Source organism: Salvelinus fontinalis, chromosome 16, assembly GCF_029448725.1.
Source record: "Salvelinus fontinalis isolate EN_2023a chromosome 16, ASM2944872v1, whole genome shotgun sequence".
In the NCBI taxonomy this organism is placed as follows: domain Eukaryota; kingdom Metazoa; phylum Chordata; class Actinopteri; order Salmoniformes; family Salmonidae; genus Salvelinus; species Salvelinus fontinalis.
In genome coordinates this window covers 48,966,580-48,986,220 of record NC_074680.1, presented here as the reverse complement: position 1 = coordinate 48,986,220, position 19,641 = coordinate 48,966,580, and the positions used below count along the sequence as shown (strand labels likewise).

Below are 19,641 nucleotides of genomic sequence, written 5' to 3'. Positions count from 1 at the left end.
TAAACCAGGTCAGGTCCTCAGTGTGTAGGGCCCTACCAGCTAACAGAGGTAGTACTAAACCAGGTCAGGTCCTCAGTGTGTAGGGCCCTACCAGCTAACAGAGGTAGTACTAAACCAGGTCAGGTCCTCAGTGTGTAGGGCCCTAAACCAGGTCAGGTCCTCAGTGTGTAGGGCCCTACCAGCTAACAGAGGTAGTACTAAACCAGGTCAGGTCCTCAGTGTGTAGGGCCCTACCAGCTAACAGAGGTAGTACTAAACCAGGTCAGGTCCTCAGTGTGTAGGGCCCTACCAGCTAACAGAGGTAGTACTAAACCAGGTCAGGTCCTCAGTGTGTAGGGCCCTACCAGCTAACAGAGGTAGTACTAAACCAGGTCAGGTCCTCAGTGTGTAGGGCCCTACCAGCTAACAGAGGTAGTACTAAACCAGGTCAGGTCCTCAGTGTGTAGGGCCCTAAACCAGGTCAGGTCCTCAGTATGTAGGGCCCTACCAGCTAACAGAGGTAGTACTAAACCAGGTCAGGTCCTCAGTGTGTAGGGCCCTTCCAGCTAACAGAGGTATTACTAAACCAGGTCAGGTCCTCAGTGTGTAGGGCCCTACCAGCTAACAGAGGTAGTACTAAACCAGGTCAGGTCCTCAGTGTGTAGGGCCCTAAACCAGGTCAGGTCCTCAGTGTGTAGGGCCCTACCAGCTAACAGAGGTAGTACTAAACCAGGTCAGGTCCTCAGTGTGTAGGGCCCTACCAGCTAACAGAGGTAGTACTAAACCAGGTCAGGTCCTCAGTGTGTAGGGCCCTAAACCAGGTCAGGTCCTCAGTGTGTAGAGCCCTAAACCAGGTCAGGTCCTCAGTGTGTAGGGCCCTACCAGCTAACAGAGGTAGTACTAAACCAGGTCAGGTCCTCAGTGTGTAGGGCCCTACCAGCTAACAGAGGTAGTACTAAACCAGGTCAGGTCCTCAGTATGTAGGGCCCTACCAGCTAACAGAGGTAGTACTAAACCAGGTCAGGTCCTCAGTGTGTAGGGCCCTAAACCAGGTCAGGTCCTCAGTGTGTAGGGCCCTACCAGCTAACAGAGGTAGTACTAAACCAGGTCAGGTCCTCAGTGTGTAGGGCCCTACCAGCTAACAGAGGTAGTACTAAACCAGGTCAGGTCCTCAGTGTGTAGGGCCCTACCAGCTAACAGAGGTAGTACTAAACCAGGTCAGGTCCTCAGTGTGTAGGGCCCTACCAGCTAACAGAGGTAGTACTAAACCAGGTCAGGTCCTCAGTGTGTAGGGCCCTAAACCAGGTCAGGTCCTCAGTGTGTAGGGCCCTACCAGCTAACAGAGGTAGTACTAAACCAGGTCAGGTCCTCAGTGTGTAGGGCCCTACCAGCTAACAGAGGTAGTACTAAACCAGGTCAGGTCCTCAGTGTGTAGGGCCCTAAACCAGGTCAGGTCCTCAGTGTGTAGGGCCCTACCAGCTAACAGAGGTAGTACTAAACCAGGTCAGGTCCTCAGTGTGTAGGGCCCTACCAGCTAACAGAGGTAGTACTAAACCAGGTCAGGTCCTCAGTGTGTAGGGCCCTAAACCAGGTCAGGTCCTCAGTGTGTAGGGCCCTACCAGCTAACAGAGGTAGTACTAAACCAGGTCAGGTCCTCAGTGTGTAGGGCCCTAAACCAGCTAACAGAGGTAGTACTAAACCAGGTCAGGTCCTCAGTGTGTAGGGCCCTACCAGCTAACAGAGGTAGTACTAAACCAGGTCAGGTCCTCAGTGTGTAGGGCCCTACCAGCTAACAGAGGTAGTACTAAACCAGGTCAGGTCCTCAGTGTGTAGGGCCCTAAACCAGGTCAGGTCCTCAGTGTGTAGGGCCCTACCAGCTAACAGAGGTAGTACTAAACCAGGTCAGGTCCTCAGTGTGTAGGGCCCTAAACCAGGTCAGGTCCTCAGTGTGTAGGGCCCTACCAGCTAACAGAGGTAGTACTAAACCAGGTCAGGTCCTCAGTGTGTAGGGCCCTACCAGCTAACAGAGGTAGTACTAAACCAGGTCAGGTCCTCAGTGTGTAGGGCCCTACCAGCTAACAGAGGTAGTACTAAACCAGGTCAGGTCCTCAGTGTGTAGGGCCCTACCAGCTAACAGAGGTAGTACTAAACCAGGTCAGGTCCTCAGTGTGTAGGGCCCTAAACCAGGTCAGGTCCTCAGTGTGTAGGGCCCTACCAGCTAACAGAGGTAGTACTAAACCAGGTCAGGTCCTCAGTGTGTAGGGCCCTACCAGCTAACAGAGGTAGTACTAAACCAGGTCAGGTCCTCAGTGTGTAGGGCCCTACCAGCTAACAGAGGTAGTACTAAACCAGGTCAGGTCCTCAGTGTGTAGGGCCCTAAACCAGGTCAGGTCCTCAGTGTGTAGGGCCCTACCAGCTAACAGAGGTAGTACTAAACCAGGTCAGGTCCTCAGTGTGTAGGGCCCTACCAGCTAACAGAGGTAGTACTAAACCAGGTCAGGTCCTCAGTGTGTAGGGCCCTACCAGCTAACAGAGGTAGTACTAAACCAGGTCAGGTCCTCAGTGTGTAGGGCCCTACCAGCTAACAGAGGTAGTACTAAACCAGGTCAGGTCCTCAGTGTGTAGGGCCCTTCCAGCTAACAGAGGTAGTACTAAACCAGGTCAGGTCCTCAGTGTGTAGGGCCCTACCAGCTAACAGAGGTAGTACTAAACCAGGTCAGGTCCTCAGTGTGTAGGGCCCTAAACCAGGTCAGGTCCTCAGTGTGTAGGGCCCTAAACCAGGTCAGGTCCTCAGTATGTAGGGCCCTACCAGCTAACAGAGGTAGTACTAAACCAGGTCAGGTCCTCAGTGTGTAGGGCCCTAAACCAGGTCAGGTCCTCAGTGTGTAGGGCCCTACCAGCTAACAGAGGTAGTACTAAACCAGGTCAGGTCCTCAGTGTGTAGGGCCCTACCAGCTAACAGAGGTAGTACTAAACCAGGTCAGGTCCTCAGTGTGTAGGGCCCTACCAGCTAACAGAGGTAGTACTAAACCAGGTCAGGTCCTCAGTGTGTAGGGCCCTACCAGCTAACAGAGGTAGTACTAAACCAGGTCAGGTCCTCAGTGTGTAGGGCCCTACCAGCTAACAGAGGTAGTACTAAACCAGGTCAGGTCCTCAGTGTGTAGGGCCCTACCAGCTAACAGAGGTAGTACTAAACCAGGTCAGGTCCTCAGTGTGTAGGGCCCTAAACCAGGTCAGGTCCTCAGTGTGTAGGGCCCTACCAGCTAACAGAGGTAGTACTAAACCAGGTCAGGTCCTCAGTGTGTAGGGCCCTACCAGCTAACAGAGGTAGTACTAAACCAGGTCAGGTCCTCAGTGTGTAGGGCCCTAAACCAGGTCAGGTCCTCAGTGTGTAGGGCCCTACCAGCTAACAGAGGTAGTACTAAACCAGGTCAGGTCCTCAGTGTGTAGGGCCCTACCAGCTAACAGAGGTAGTACTAAACCAGGTCAGGTCCTCAGTGTGTAGGGCCCTAAACCAGGTCAGGTCCTCAGTGTGTAGGGCCCTACCAGCTAACAGAGGTAGTACTAAACCAGGTCAGGTCCTCAGTGTGTAGGGCCCTACCAGCTAACAGAGGTAGTACTAAACCAGGTCAGGTCCTCAGTGTGTAGGGCCCTAAACCAGGTCAGGTCCTCAGTGTGTAGGGCCCTACCAGCTAACAGAGGTAGTACTAAACCAGGTCAGGTCCTCAGTGTGTAGGGCCCTACCAGCTAACAGAGGTAGTACTAAACCAGGTCAGGTCCTCAGTGTGTAGGGCCCTACCAGCTAACAGAGGTAGTACTAAACCAGGTCAGGTCCTCAGTGTGTAGGGCCCTACCAGCTAACAGAGGTAGTACTAAACCAGGTCAGGTCCTCAGTGTGTAGGGCCCTACCAGCTAACAGAGGTAGTACTAAACCAGGTCAGGTCCTCAGTGTGTAGGGCCCTACCAGCTAACAGAGGTAGTACTAAACCAGGTCAGGTCCTCAGTGTGTAGGGCCCTACCAGCTAACAGAGGTAGTACTAAACCAGGTCAGGTCCTCAGTGTGTAGGGCCCTACCAGCTAACAGAGGTAGTACTAAACCAGGTCAGGTCCTCAGTGTGTAGGGCCCTACCAGCTAACAGAGGTAGTACTAAACCAGGTCAGGTCCTCAGTGTGTAGGGCCCTAAACCAGGTCAGGTCCTCAGTGTGTAGGGCCCTACCAGCTAACAGAGGTAGTACTAAACCAGGTCAGGTCCTCAGTGTGTAGGGCCCTACCAGCTAACAGAGGTAGTACTAAACCAGGTCAGGTCCTCAGTGTGTAGGGCCCTAAACCAGGTCAGGTCCTCAGTGTGTAGGGCCCTACCAGCTAACAGAGGTAGTACTAAACCAGGTCAGGTCCTCAGTGTGTAGGGCCCTACCAGCTAACAGAGGTAGTACTAAACCAGGTCAGGTCCTCAGTGTGTAGGGCCCTAAACCAGGTCAGGTCCTCAGTGTGTAGGGCCCTACCAGCTAACAGAGGTAGTACTAAACCAGGTCAGGTCCTCAGTGTGTAGGGCCCTACCAGCTAACAGAGGTAGTACTAAACCAGGTCAGGTCCTCAGTGTGTAGGGCCCTACCAGCTAACAGAGGTAGTACTAAACCAGGTCAGGTCCTCAGTGTGTAGGGCCCTACCAGCTAACAGAGGTAGTACTAAACCAGGTCAGGTCCTCAGTGTGTAGGGCCCTAAACCAGGTCAGGTCCTCAGTGTGTAGGGCCCTACCAGCTAACAGAGGTAGTACTAAACCAGGTCAGGTCCTCAGTGTGTAGGGCCCTAAACCAGGTCAGGTCCTCAGTGTGTAGGGCCCTACCAGCTAACAGAGGTAGTACTAAACCAGGTCAGGTCCTCAGTGTGTAGGGCCCTACCAGCTAACAGAGGTAGTACTAAACCAGGTCAGGTCCTCAGTGTGTAGGGCCCTACCAGCTAACAGAGGTAGTACTAAACCAGGTCAGGTCCTCAGTGTGTAGGGCCCTACCAGCTAACAGAGGTAGTACTAAACCAGGTCAGGTCCTCAGTGTGTAGGGCCCTAAACCAGGTCAGGTCCTCAGTGTGTAGGGCCCTACCAGCTAACAGAGGTAGTACTAAACCAGGTCAGGTCCTCAGTGTGTAGGGCCCTACCAGCTAACAGAGGTAGTACTAAACCAGGTCAGGTCCTCAGTGTGTAGGGCCCTACCAGCTAACAGAGGTAGTACTAAACCAGGTCAGGTCCTCAGTATGTAGGGCCCTAAACCAGGTCAGGTCCTCAGTGTGTAGGGCCCTACCAGCTAACAGAGGTAGTACTAAACCAGGTCAGGTCCTCAGTGTGTAGGGCCCTACCAGCTAACAGAGGTAGTACTAAACCAGGTCAGGTCCTCAGTGTGTAGGGCCCTACCAGCTAACAGAGGTAGTACTAAACCAGGTCAGGTCCTCAGTGTGTAGGGCCCTACCAGCTAACAGAGGTAGTACTAAACCAGGTCAGGTCCTCAGTGTGTAGGGCCCTACCAGCTAACAGAGGTAGTACTAAACCAGGTCAGGTCCTCAGTGTGTAGGGCCCTACCAGCTAACAGAGGTAGTACTAAACCAGGTCAGGTCCTCAGTGTGTAGGGCCCTAAACCAGGTCAGGTCCTCAGTGTGTAGGGCCCTAAACCAGGTCAGGTCCTCAGTGTGTAGGGCCCTACCAGCTAACAGAGGTAGTACTAAACCAGGTCAGGTCCTCAGTGTGTAGGGCCCTAAACCAGGTCAGGTCCTCAGTGTGTAGGGCCCTACCAGCTAACAGAGGTAGTACTAAACCAGGTCAGGTCCTCAGTGTGTAGGGCCCTACCAGCTAACAGAGGTAGTACTAAACCAGGTCAGGTCCTCAGTGTGTAGGGCCCTACCAGCTAACAGAGGTAGTACTAAACCAGGTCAGGTCCTCAGTGTGTAGGGCCCTACCAGCTAACAGAGGTAGTACTAAACCAGGTCAGGTCCTCAGTGTGTAGGGCCCTACCAGCTAACAGAGGTAGTACTAAACCAGGTCAGGTCCTCAGTGTGTAGGGCCCTACCAGCTAACAGAGGTAGTACTAAACCAGGTCAGGTCCTCAGTGTGTAGGGCCCTAAACCAGGTCAGGTCCTCAGTGTGTAGGGCCCTACCAGCTAACAGAGGTAGTACTAAACCAGGTCAGGTCCTCAGTGTGTAGGGCCCTACCAGCTAACAGAGGTAGTACTAAACCAGGTCAGGTCCTCAGTGTGTAGGGCCCTAAACCAGGTCAGGTCCTCAGTGTGTAGGGCCCTACCAGCTAACAGAGGTAGTACTAAACCAGGTCAGGTCCTCAGTGTGTAGGGCCCTACCAGCTAACAGAGGTAGTACTAAACCAGGTCAGGTCCTCAGTGTGTAGGGCCCTAAACCAGGTCAGGTCCTCAGTGTGTAGGGCCCTACCAGCTAACAGAGGTAGTACTAAACCAGGTCAGGTCCTCAGTGTGTAGGGCCCTACCAGCTAACAGAGGTAGTACTAAACCAGGTCAGGTCCTCAGTGTGTAGGGCCCTAAACCAGGTCAGGTCCTCAGTGTGTAGGGCCCTACCAGCTAACAGAGGTAGTACTAAACCAGGTCAGGTCCTCAGTGTGTAGGGCCCTACCAGCTAACAGAGGTAGTACTAAACCAGGTCAGGTCCTCAGTGTGTAGGGCCCTACCAGCTAACAGAGGTAGTACTAAACCAGGTCAGGTCCTCAGTGTGTAGGGCCCTACCAGCTAACAGAGGTAGTACTAAACCAGGTCAGGTCCTCAGTGTGTAGGGCCCTACCAGCTAACAGAGGTAGTACTAAACCAGGTCAGGTCCTCAGTGTGTAGGGCCCTACCAGCTAACAGAGGTAGTACTAAACCAGGTCAGGTCCTCAGTGTGTAGGGCCCTACCAGCTAACAGAGGTAGTACTAAACCAGGTCAGGTCCTCAGTGTGTAGGGCCCTAAACCAGGTCAGGTCCTCAGTGTGTAGGGCCCTACCAGCTAACAGAGGTAGTACTAAACCAGGTCAGGTCCTCAGTGTGTAGGGCCCTACCAGCTAACAGAGGTAGTACTAAACCAGGTCAGGTCCTCAGTGTGTAGGGCCCTACCAGCTAACAGAGGTAGTACTAAACCAGGTCAGGTCCTCAGTGTGTAGGGCCCTAAACCAGGTCAGGTCCTCAGTGTGTAGGGCCCTACCAGCTAACAGAGGTAGTACTAAACCAGGTCAGGTCCTCAGTGTGTAGGGCCCTACCAGCTAACAGAGGTAGTACTAAACCAGGTCAGGTCCTCAGTGTGTAGGGCCCTACCAGCTAACAGAGGTAGTACTAAACCAGGTCAGGTCCTCAGTGTGTAGGGCCCTACCAGCTAACAGAGGTAGTACTAAACCAGGTCAGGTCCTCAGTGTGTAGGGCCCTAAACCAGGTCAGGTCCTCAGTGTGTAGGGCCCTACCAGCTAACAGAGGTAGTACTAAACCAGGTCAGGTCCTCAGTGTGTAGGGCCCTACCAGCTAACAGAGGTAGTACTAAACCAGGTCAGGTCCTCAGTGTGTAGGGCCCTACCAGCTAACAGAGGTAGTACTAAACCAGGTCAGGTCCTCAGTGTGTAGGGCCCTACCAGCTAACAGAGGTAGTACTAAACCAGGTCAGGTCCTCAGTGTGTAGGGCCCTACCAGCTAACAGAGGTAGTACTAAACCAGGTCAGGTCCTCAGTGTGTAGGGCCCTACCAGCTAACAGAGGTAGTACTAAACCAGGTCAGGTCCTCAGTGTGTAGGGCCCTAAACCAGGTCAGGTCCTCAGTGTGTAGGGCCCTACCAGCTAACAGAGGTAGTACTAAACCAGGTCAGGTCCTCAGTGTGTAGGGCCCTACCAGCTAACAGAGGTAGTACTAAACCAGGTCAGGTCCTCAGTGTGTAGGGCCCTACCAGCTAACAGAGGTAGTACTAAACCAGGTCAGGTCCTCAGTGTGTAGGGCCCTACCAGCTAACAGAGGTAGTACTAAACCAGGTCAGGTCCTCAGTGTGTAGGGCCCTACCAGCTAACAGAGGTAGTACTAAACCAGGTCAGGTCCTCAGTGTGTAGGGCCCTAAACCAGGTCAGGTCCTCAGTGTGTAGGGCCCTACCAGCTAACAGAGGTAGTACTAAACCAGGTCAGGTCCTCAGTGTGTAGGGCCCTACCAGCTAACAGAGGTAGTACTAAACCAGGTCAGGTCCTCAGTGTGTAGGGCCCTACCAGCTAACAGAGGTAGTACTAAACCAGGTCAGGTCCTCAGTGTGTAGGGCCCTACCAGCTAACAGAGGTAGTACTAAACCAGGTCAGGTCCTCAGTGTGTAGGGCCCTACCAGCTAACAGAGGTAGTACTAAACCAGGTCAGGTCCTCAGTGTGTAGGGCCCTACCAGCTAACAGAGGTAGTACTAAACCAGGTCAGGTCCTCAGTGTGTAGGGCCCTACCAGCTAACAGAGGTAGTACTAAACCAGGTCAGGTCCTCAGTGTGTAGGGCCCTAAACCAGGTCAGGTCCTCAGTGTGTAGGGCCCTACCAGCTAACAGAGGTAGTACTAAACCAGGTCAGGTCCTCAGTGTGTAGGGCCCTAAACCAGGTCAGGTCCTCAGTGTGTAGGGCCCTACCAGCTAACAGAGGTAGTACTAAACCAGGTCAGGTCCTCAGTGTGTAGGGCCCTACCAGCTAACAGAGGTAGTACTAAACCAGGTCAGGTCCTCAGTGTGTAGGGCCCTACCAGCTAACAGAGGTAGTACTAAACCAGGTCAGGTCCTCAGTATGTAGGGCCCTAAACCAGGTCAGGTCCTCAGTGTGTAGGGCCCTACCAGCTAACAGAGGTAGTACTAAACCAGGTCAGGTCCTCAGTGTGTAGGGCCCTACCAGCTAACAGAGGTAGTACTAAACCAGGTCAGGTCCTCAGTGTGTAGGGCCCTACCAGCTAACAGAGGTAGTACTAAACCAGGTCAGGTCCTCAGTGTGTAGGGCCCTACCAGCTAACAGAGGTAGTACTAAACCAGGTCAGGTCCTCAGTGTGTAGGGCCCTACCAGCTAACAGAGGTAGTACTAAACCAGGTCAGGTCCTCAGTATGTAGGGCCCTAAACCAGGTCAGGTCCTCAGTGTGTAGGGCCCTACCAGCTAACAGAGGTAGTACTAAACCAGGTCAGGTCCTCAGTGTGTAGGGCCCTACCAGCTAACAGAGGTAGTACTAAACCAGGTCAGGTCCTCAGTGTGTAGGGCCCTACCAGCTAACAGAGGTAGTACTAAACCAGGTCAGGTCCTCAGTGTGTAGGGCCCTACCAGCTAACAGAGGTAGTACTAAACCAGGTCAGGTCCTCAGTGTGTAGGGCCCTACCAGCTAACAGAGGTAGTACTAAACCAGGTCAGGTCCTCAGTGTGTAGGGCCCTACCAGCTAACAGAGGTAGTACTAAACCAGGTCAGGTCCTCAGTGTGTAGGGCCCTACCAGCTAACAGAGGTAGTACTAAACCAGGTCAGGTCCTCAGTGTGTAGGGCCCTACCAGCTAACAGAGGTAGTACTAAACCAGGTCAGGTCCTCAGTGTGTAGGGCCCTAAACCAGGTCAGGTCCTCAGTGTGTAGGGCCCTACCAGCTAACAGAGGTAGTACTAAACCAGGTCAGGTCCTCAGTATGTAGGGCCCTACCAGCTAACAGAGGTAGTACTAAACCAGGTCAGGTCCTCAGTGTGTAGGGCCCTACCAGCTAACAGAGGTAGTACTAAACCAGGTCAGGTCCTCAGTGTGTAGGGCCCTAAACCAGGTCAGGTCCTCAGTGTGTAGGGCCCTACCAGCTAACAGAGGTAGTACTAAACCAGGTCAGGTCCTCAGTGTGTAGGGCCCTACCAGCTAACAGAGGTAGTACTAAACCAGGTCAGGTCCTCAGTGTGTAGGGCCCTACCAGCTAACAGAGGTAGTACTAAACCAGGTCAGGTCCTCAGTGTGTAGGGCCCCTACCAGCTAACAGAGGTAGTACTAAACCAGGTCAGGTCCTCAGTATGTAGGGCCCTACCAGCTAACAGAGGTAGTACTAAACCAGGTCAGGTCCTCAGTGTGTAGGGCCCTACCAGCTAACAGAGGTAGTACTAAACCAGGTCAGGTCCTCAGTGTGTAGGGCCCTAAACCAGGTCAGGTCCTCAGTGTGTAGGGCCCTACCAGCTAACAGAGGTAGTACTAAACCAGGTCAGGTCCTCAGTGTGTAGGGCCCTAAACCAGGTCAGGTCCTCAGTGTGTAGGGCCCTACCAGCTAACAGAGGTAGTACTAAACCAGGTCAGGTCCTCAGTGTGTAGGGCCCTACCAGCTAACAGAGGTAGTACTAAACCAGGTCAGGTCCTCAGTGTGTAGGGCCCTACCAGCTAACAGAGGTAGTACTAAACCAGGTCAGGTCCTCAGTGTGTAGGGCCCTAAACCAGGTCAGGTCCTCAGTGTGTAGGGCCCTACCAGCTAACAGAGGTAGTACTAAACCAGGTCAGGTCCTCAGTGTATAGGGCCCTACCAGCTAACAGAGGTGGTACTAAACCAGGTCAGGTCCTCAGTGTGTAGGGCCCTAAACCAGGTCAGGTCCTCAGTGTGTAGGGCCCTACCAGCTAACAGAGGTAGTACTAAACCAGGTCAGGTCCTCAGTGTGTAGGGCCCTACCAGCTAACAGAGGTAGTACTAAACCAGGTCAGGTCCTCAGTGTGTAGGGCCCTACCAGCTAACAGAGGTAGTACTAAACCAGGTCAGGTCCTCAGTGTGTAGGGCCCTACCAGCTAACAGAGGTGGTACTAAACCAGGTCAGGTCCTCAGTATGTAGGGCCCTACCAGCTAACAGAGGTAGTACTAAACCAGGTCAGGTCCTCAGTGTGTAGGGCCCTACCAGCTAACAGAGGTAGTACTAAACCAGGTCAGGTCCTCAGTGTGTAGGGCCCTACCAGCTAACAGAGGTAGTACTAAACCAGGTCAGGTCCTCAGTGTGTAGGGCCCTACCAGCTAACAGAGGTAGTACTAAACCAGGTCAGGTCCTCAGTATGTAGGGCCCTAAACCAGGTCAGGTCCTCAGTGTGTAGGGCCCTAAACCAGGTCAGGTCCTCAGTGTGTAGGGCCCTACCAGCAAACAGAGGTAGTACTAAACCAGGTCAGGTCCTCAGTATGTAGGGCCCTAAACCAGGTCAGGTCCTCAGTGTGTAGGGCCCTAAACCAGGTCAGGTCCTCAGTGTGTAGGGCCCTACCAGCTAACAGAGGTAGTACTAAACCAGGTCAGGTCCTCAGTATGTAGGGCCCTAAACCAGGTCAGGTCCTCAGTATGTAGGGCCCTAAACCAGGTCAGGTCCTCAGTGTGTAGGGCCCTACCAGCTAACAGAGGTAGTACTAAACCAGGTCAGGTCCTCAGTGTGTAGGGCCCTACCAGCTAACAGAGGTAGTACTAAACCAGGTCAGGTCCTCAGTGTGTAGGGCCCTACCAGCTAACAGAGGTAGTACTAAACCAGGTCAGGTCCTCAGTGTGTAGGGCCCTAAACCAGGTCAGGTCCTCAGTGTGTAGGGCCCTACCAGCTAACAGAGGTAGTACTAAACCAGGTCAGGTCCTCAGTATGTAGGGCCCTACCAGCTAACAGAGGTAGTACTAAACCAGGTCAGGTCCTCAGTGTGTAGGGCCCTACCAGCTAACAGAGGTAGTACTAAACCAGGTCAGGTCCTCAGTGTGTAGGGCCCTAAACCAGGTCAGGTCCTCAGTATGTAGGGCCCTACCAGCTAACAGAGGTAGTACTAAACCAGGTCAGGTCCTCAGTATGTAGGGCCCTAAACCAGGTCAGGTCCTCAGTATGTAGGGCCCTACCAGCTAACAGAGGTAGTACTAAACCAGGTCAGGTCCTCAGTGTGTAGGGCCCTAAACCAGGTCAGGTCCTCAGTGTGTAGGGCCCTACCAGCTAACAGAGGTAGTACTAAACCAGGTCAGGTCCTCAGTGTGGACTGTGAAGTACACATAGGCCCTTCCCAAATGGCACTCTATCCCCTATATAGTGCACTTGTTTGACCAGGGCTTCATTTCCACAAGTAGTCAGCATATACCTGACAGATCTGACAAGATATAGCTGTGATGTCATCGCTCCTTCCCATAACAGCTGTGATGTCATCCCTCCTGAGTCAGTGTCTTATGACAACCAGGAAGTGTTCCGGAGCCTCGGGGACGAGATTGGTGGTTGTCCAGTAACAACAACAATATACAGTTGAAGTCGTAAGTTTACATACACTTAGGTTGGAGTCATTAAAACTTGTTTTTCAACCACTCCACGCATTTCTTGTTAAACAAACTATAGTTTTGGCTTAAGGACAACAAAGTCAAGGTATTGGAGTGGCCATCACAAAGCCCTGACCTCAATCCTATAGAACAATTTGTGGGCAGAACTGAAAAAGTGTGTGCGAGCAAGGAGGCCTACAAACCTAACTCAGTTACACCAGCTCTGTCAGGAGGAATGGGCCAAAATTATTCTCTCTACTACTATTCTGACATTTCACATTCTTAAAATAAAGTGGTGATCCTAACTGACCTAAGACAAGTTTTTTTTACAAGGATTAAATGTCAGAAATTGTGGAAAACTGAGTTTAAATGTATTTGTCTAAGGTGTATGTAAACTTCTGACTTCAACTGTAACTACACCCATCACTAAACAACCATAAACCCTAGCTAAGACATACCTCATACACCACTCCACCCGTCCGGCCCTCCAACCCTCCGGCCCTCCACCCCTCCGGCCCTACACCCCTCCTCCCCTCCGGCCCTCCACCCCTCCTCCCCTACACCCCTCCGCCCCTCCATCCCTCCGGCCCTCCACCCCTCCATCCCTCCGGCCCTCCACCCCTCCATCCCTCCTCCCCTCCACCCCTCCGGCCCTCCACCCCTCCGGCCCTCCACCCCTCCTCCCCTCCGCCCCTCCAACCCTCCTCCCCTCCGCCCCTCCATCCCTCCGGCCCTCCAACCCTCCTCCCCTCCATCCCTCCGGCCCTCCACCCCTCCAACCCTCCACCCCTCCGACCCTCCACCCCTCCGGCCCTCCACCCCTCCAACCCTCCTCCCCTCCTCCCCTCCACCCCTCCGGCCCTCCAACCCTCCTCCCCTCCACCCCTCCGGCCCTCCACCCCTCCGGCCCTCCAACCCTCCTCCCCTCCTCCCCTCCTCCCCTCCACCCCTCCGGCCCTCCAACCCTCCTCCCCTCCACCCCTCCACCCCTCCGTCCCTCCACCCCTCCTCCCCTCCTCCCCTCCACCCCTCCGGCCCTCCACCCCTCCGGCCCCTCCTCCCCTCCACCCCTCCGGCCCTCCACCCCTCCACCCCTCCTCCCCTCCACCCCTCCAACCCTCCACCCCTCCATCCCTACACCCCTCCTCCCCTCCACCCCTCCAACCCTCCACCCCTCCACCCCTCCGGCCCTCCACCCCTCCGCCCCTACACCCCTCAGGCCCCTCCGCCCCTACACCCCTCCGCCCCTACACCCCTCCACCCCTCCACCCCTCCGACCCTCCACCCCTCCGGCCCTCCACCCCTCCAACCCTCCTCCCCTCCACCCCTCCTCCCCTCCACCCCTCCGGCCCTCCAACCCTCCTCCCCTCCACCCCTACACCCCTCCGGCCCTCCACCCCTCCGGCCCTCCACCCCTCCGGCCCTCCAACCCTCCTCCCCTCCTCCCCTCCACCTCTCCGGCCCTCCAACCCTCCTCCCCTCCACCCCTCCACCCCTCCGTCCCTCCACCCCTCCTCCCCTCCTCCCCTCCACCCCTCCGGCCCTCCACCCCTCCGGCCCCTCCTCCCCTCCACCCCTCCGGCCCTCCACCCCTCCACCCCTCCTCCCCTCCACCCCTCCAACCCTCCACCCCTCCATCCCTACACCCCTCCTCCCCTCCACCCCTCCAACCCTCCACCCCTCCACCCCTCCGGCCCTCCACCCCTCCGCCCCTACACCCCTCAGGCCCCTCCGCCCCTACACCCCTCCGCCCCTACACCCCTCCACCCCTCCGCCCCTACACCCCTCAGGCCCATACAAACACATATCTCAATCCAACACACACCACAGACCTCTTGAAAAACCCAGACCCCACAGCACAGACAGGAGGAAGGTTACAGAACTGTACACAGACACCACGTAGTCCTAGTCTAACCATCCCCTCTCTTCCAGACTTGCACACAAACAACACCGGTAACAGTACATAGAGTAGGTAGGCTAACGGTCCAGGTAGGCTAACGGTCAACACACCTATTCACCAGAACACAGGTACACATCTGGAACAACGCTGACCTTAGACAGATCATCCAATGGTCTGATGTATACACAACCCCCTACCAGACACTAACCCACTCCTCTACCAGACACTAGCCCACTCCTCTATATAGACAACCCTCTACCAGACACTAACCCACTCCTCTACCAGACACTAGCCCACACCTCTACATAGACAGCCCTCTACCAGACACTAACCCACTCCTCTACCAGATACTAACCCACTCCTCTACCAGACACTAACCCACTACTCTACATAGACAACCCTCTACCAGACACTAACCCACTCCTCTACCAGACACTAACCCACTCCTCTACCAGACACTAACCCACTCCTCTACCAGACACTAACCCACTCCTCTACCAGACACTAGCCCACTCCTCTACATAGACAGCCCTCTACCAGACACTAACCCACTCCTCTACCAGACACTAACCCACTCCTCTACCAGACACTAACCCACTCCTCTACCAGACACTAACCCACTCCTCTACCAGACACTAACCCACTCCTCTACCAGACACTAGCCCACTCCTCTACATAGACAGCCCTCTACCAGACACTAACCCACTCCTCTACCAGACACTAACCCACTCCTCTACCAGACACTAACCCACTCCTCTACATAGACAGCCCTCTACCAGACACTAACCCACTCCTCTACCAGATACTAACCCACTCCTCTACCAGACACTAACCCACTCCTCTACCAGACACTAACCCACTCCTCTACCAGACACTAACCCACTCCTCTACATAGACAACCCTCTACCAGATACTAACCCACTCCTCTACCAGACACTAACCCACTCCTCTACATAGACAACCCTCTACCAGATACTAACCCACTCCTCTACCAGACACTAACCCACTCCTCTACCAGACACTAACCCACTCCTCTACCAGATAATAACCCACTCCTCTACCAGACACTAACCCATTCCTCTACCAGACACTAACCCAACCCTCTACCAGACACTAACCCACTCCTCTACCAGACACTAACCCACTCCTCTACATAGACAACCCTCTACCAGACACTAGCCCACTCCTCTGCATAGACAACCCTCTACCAGATACTAACCCACTCCTCTACCAGACACTAACCCACTCCTCTACCAGACACTAACCCACTCCTCTACCAGATACTAACCCAACCCTCTACCAGACACTAACCCAACCCTCTACCAGACACTAACCCACTCCTCTACCAGACACTAACCCACTCCTCTACCAGACACTAACCCACTCCTCTACCAGACACTAACCCACCCCTCTACCAGACACTAACCCACTCCTCTACCAGACACTAACCCACTCCTCTACCAGACACTAACCCACTCCTCTACCAGACACTAACCCACTCCTCTACCAGATACTAACCCACTCCTCTACCAGATACTAACCCAACCCTCTACCAGACACTAACCCAACCCTCTACCAGACACTAACCCACTCCTCTACCAGACACTAACCCACTCCTCTACCAGACACTAACCCAACCCTCTACCAGACACTAACCCACTCCTCTACCAGACACTAACCCACTCCTCTACCAGATACTAACCCACTCCTCTACCAGACACTAACCCACTCCTCTACCAGACACTAACCCAACCCTCTACCAGACACTAACCCACTCCTCTACCAGACACTAGCCCATTCCTCTACATAGACAGCCCTCTACCAGACACTAACCCACTCCTCTACCAGACACTAACCCACTCCTCTACCAGATACTAACGCACTCCTCTACCAGATACTAACCCACTCCTCTACCAGACACTAACCCACCCCTCTACCAGACACTAACCCACTCCTCTACCAGACACTAACCCACTCCTCTACCAGATACTAACCCACTCCTCTACCAGACACTAACCCACTCCTCTACCAGACACTAACGCACTCCTCTACCAGACACTAACCCACTCCTCTACCAGACACTAACCCACTCCTCTACATAGACAACCCTCTACCAGATACTAACCCACTCCTCTACCAGATACTAACCCACTCCTCTACCAGACACTAACCCACTCCTCTACCAGACACTAACCCACTCCTCTACCAGACACTAACCCACTCCTCTACATAGACAACCCTCTACCAGACACTAACCCACTCCTCTACCAGACACTAACCCACTCCTCTACCAGATACTAGCCCACTCCTCTACCAGATACTAGCCCACTCCTCTACCAGATACTAGCCCACTCCTCTACCAGATACTAGCCCACTCCTCTACCAGATACTAACCCACTCCTCTACATAGACAACCCTCTACCAGATACTAACCCACTCCTCTACCAGATACTAACCCACTCCTCTACCAGACACTAACCCACTCCTCTACATAGACAGCCCTCTACCAGATACTAACCCACTCCTCTACCAGACACTAACCCACTCCTCTACCAGACACTAACCCACTCCTCTACCAGATACTAACCCACTCCTCTACCAGACACTAACCCACTCCTCTACATAGACAGCCCTCTACCAGATACTAACCCACTCCTCTACCAGACACTAACCTACTCCTCTACCAGACACTAACCCACTCCTCTACCAGACACTAACCCACTCCTCTACCAGACACTAACCCACTCCTCTACCAGACACTAACCCAACCCTCTACCAGACACTAACCCAACCCTCTACCAGACACTAACCCACTCCTCTACCAGACACTAACCCAACCCTCTACCAGACACTAACCCACTCCTCTACCAGATACTAACCCACTCCTCTACCAGACACTAACCCACTCCTCTACCAGACACTAACCCACTCCTCTACCAGACACTAACCCACTCCTCTACCAGACACTAACCCAACCCTCTACCAGACACTAACCCACTCCTCTACCAGACACTAACCCACTCCTCTACATAGACAACCCTCTACCAGACACTAACCCACTCCTCTACCAGACACTAACCCACTCCTCTACCAGACACTAACCCACTCCTCTACATAGACAACCCTCTACCAGATACTAACCCACTCCTCTACCAGACACTAACCCACTCCTCTACCAGACACTAACCCACTCCTCTACCAGATACTAACCCACTCCTCTACATAGACAACCCTCTACCAGACACTAACCCACTCCTCTACATAGACAACCCTCTACCAGACACTAACCCACTCCTCTACCAGACACTAACCCACTCCTCTACCAGACACTAACCCACTCCTCTACATAGACAACCCTCTACCAGATACTAACCCACTCCTCTACCAGACACTAACCCACTCCTCTACCAGACACTAACCCACTCCTCTACCAGATACTAACCCACTCCTCTACATAGACAACCCTCTACCAGACACTAACCCACTCCTCTACCAGATACTAACCCACTCCTCTACATAGACAACCCTCTACCAGACACTAACCCACTCCTCTACCAGACACTAACCCACTCCTCTACCAGACACTAACCCACTCCTCTACCAGATACTAACCCACTCCTCTACATAGACAACCCTCTACCAGACACTAACCCACTCCTCTACCAGACACTAACCCACTCCTCTACCAGACACTAACCCACTCCTCTACCAGACACTAACCCACTCCTCTACCAGATACTAACCCACTCCTCTACATAGACAACCCTCTACCAGACACTAACCCACTCCTCTACCAGATACTAACCCACTCCTCTACCAGACACTAACCCACTACTCTACATAGACAACCCTCTACATAGACACTAACCCACTCCTCTACCAGACACTAACCCACTCCTCTACCAGACACTAACCCACTCCTCTACCAGACACTCACCCACTCCTCTACCAGATACTAACCCACTCCTCTACCAGATACTAACCCACTCCTCTACATAGACAACCCTCTACCAGACACTAACCCACTCCTCTACCAGACACTAACCCACTCCTCTACCAGACACTAACCCACTCCTCTACCAGACACTAACCCACTCCTCTACCAGACACTAACCCACTCCTCTACCAGACACTAACGCACTCCTCTACCAGACACTAACCCAACCCTCTACCAGACACTAACCCACTCCTCTACCAGACACTAACCCACTCCTCTACATAGACAACCCTCTACCAGACACTAGCCCACTCCTCTGCATAGACAACCCTCTACCAGACACTAGCCCACTCCTCTGCATAGACAACCCTCTACCAGATACTAACCCACTCCTCTACCAGACACTAACCCACTCCTCTACCAGACACTAACCCACTCCTCTACCAGACACTAACCCACTCCTCTACCAGACACTAACCCACTCCTCTACCAGACACTAACCCACTCCTCTACCAGACACTAACCCAACCCTCTACCAGACACTAACCCACTCCTCTACATAGACAACCCCCTACCAGACACTAACCCACTCCTCTACCAGACACTAACCCACTCCTCTACATAGACAACCCTCTACCAGACACTAACCCACTCCTCTACATAGACAACCCTCTACCAGACACTCACCCACTCCTCTACCAGACACTAACCCACTCCTCTACATAGACAACCCTCTACCAGACACTCACCCGGGTGTATACGTTCCTCCTAGTAGTCTGAGACGACATGCTGATTCTCCAGTCTTTGCCAGGCTCCACGCTGGCCTGTCTGCTCTTATAACAATGAGGAGCAGAAGGTGACGTCGTCGGTGGTGGTGGGGGGGGGTACTGCCGGGGTGGGGGGGTTCAGTGATGCTTCTAGAGAGTCTCTCTCGATAATCCTTTAGATCACCCCTCTTCTATAGCCCTCTTTCCCTCTAGTCCACACAGCCCAGGAACAACTTCCTTACTTCCTGTTGGTCCTGCTGGTTTCCTCCCTGTCTGGTCAGAGAGAGAGGTAGAGATATATCCTGGCTTGCTTTCTGGGCTCACAGACGGCGCTCTGCACTGACAGGAAACAGCCTCAGCCTCCGACTGAAAGACTTCAGATTAGACGCCAGGTCCCCCCCGGAGGAGATGGAGGATGAACGGAGAGAAGGAAAACGGAACAGAGAAAGAAACTGCAGGCAAAGGGTTGGGTCTGCTGTCTGTGCAGTGAGTGCATCAGCTGAGAGGAGAGGTAGAGCACTGCGCTTGTTCTCTGCAGGAGGCAGGCTGGGAGGGTGGACTGCTAGGCCCAGGGAGCTGCTGGGTCTTAAAGGCAACCTCTTCTATTTTTTATCACCCTGGACACAAACAAAGCCTATTCAAAGCTGATCCGTCAGACATATAGGAGAGGCTAACACTCCGACAACACTGAGCTGCATTCCACAGTACGGGGTAGGTCAGGGAAGAACTAGAGGACAAAACGGTTAAATTTGACCAGATATCGTGTGTTTTTCTTCAACAACGGTCTATAGTCTATTGAGGCCCTCTCAGAGGTTCCCAGTAGCAGTGTTTTTCTGT

The 19,641-nt window shown here is 53.6% G+C and overlaps 1 protein-coding gene across 1 annotated transcript in view; it reads right to left on the bottom strand.

Moving 5' to 3' along the window:
* Positions 1 to 19,375, bottom strand: part of LOC129813312 (dynactin subunit 1-like) — a 75,160-nt gene extending 55,785 nt beyond the window's left edge. Inside the window, exon 1 of the mRNA XM_055865654.1 lies at positions 18,787 to 19,375. Within this exon, the coding sequence (XP_055721629.1) occupies positions 18,787 to 18,825 (39 nt within the window). The 5' untranslated portion in view covers positions 18,826 to 19,375. The remainder of the gene's footprint in view (positions 1 to 18,786) is intronic.
* Positions 19,376 to 19,641: the final 266 nt, after the last annotated feature.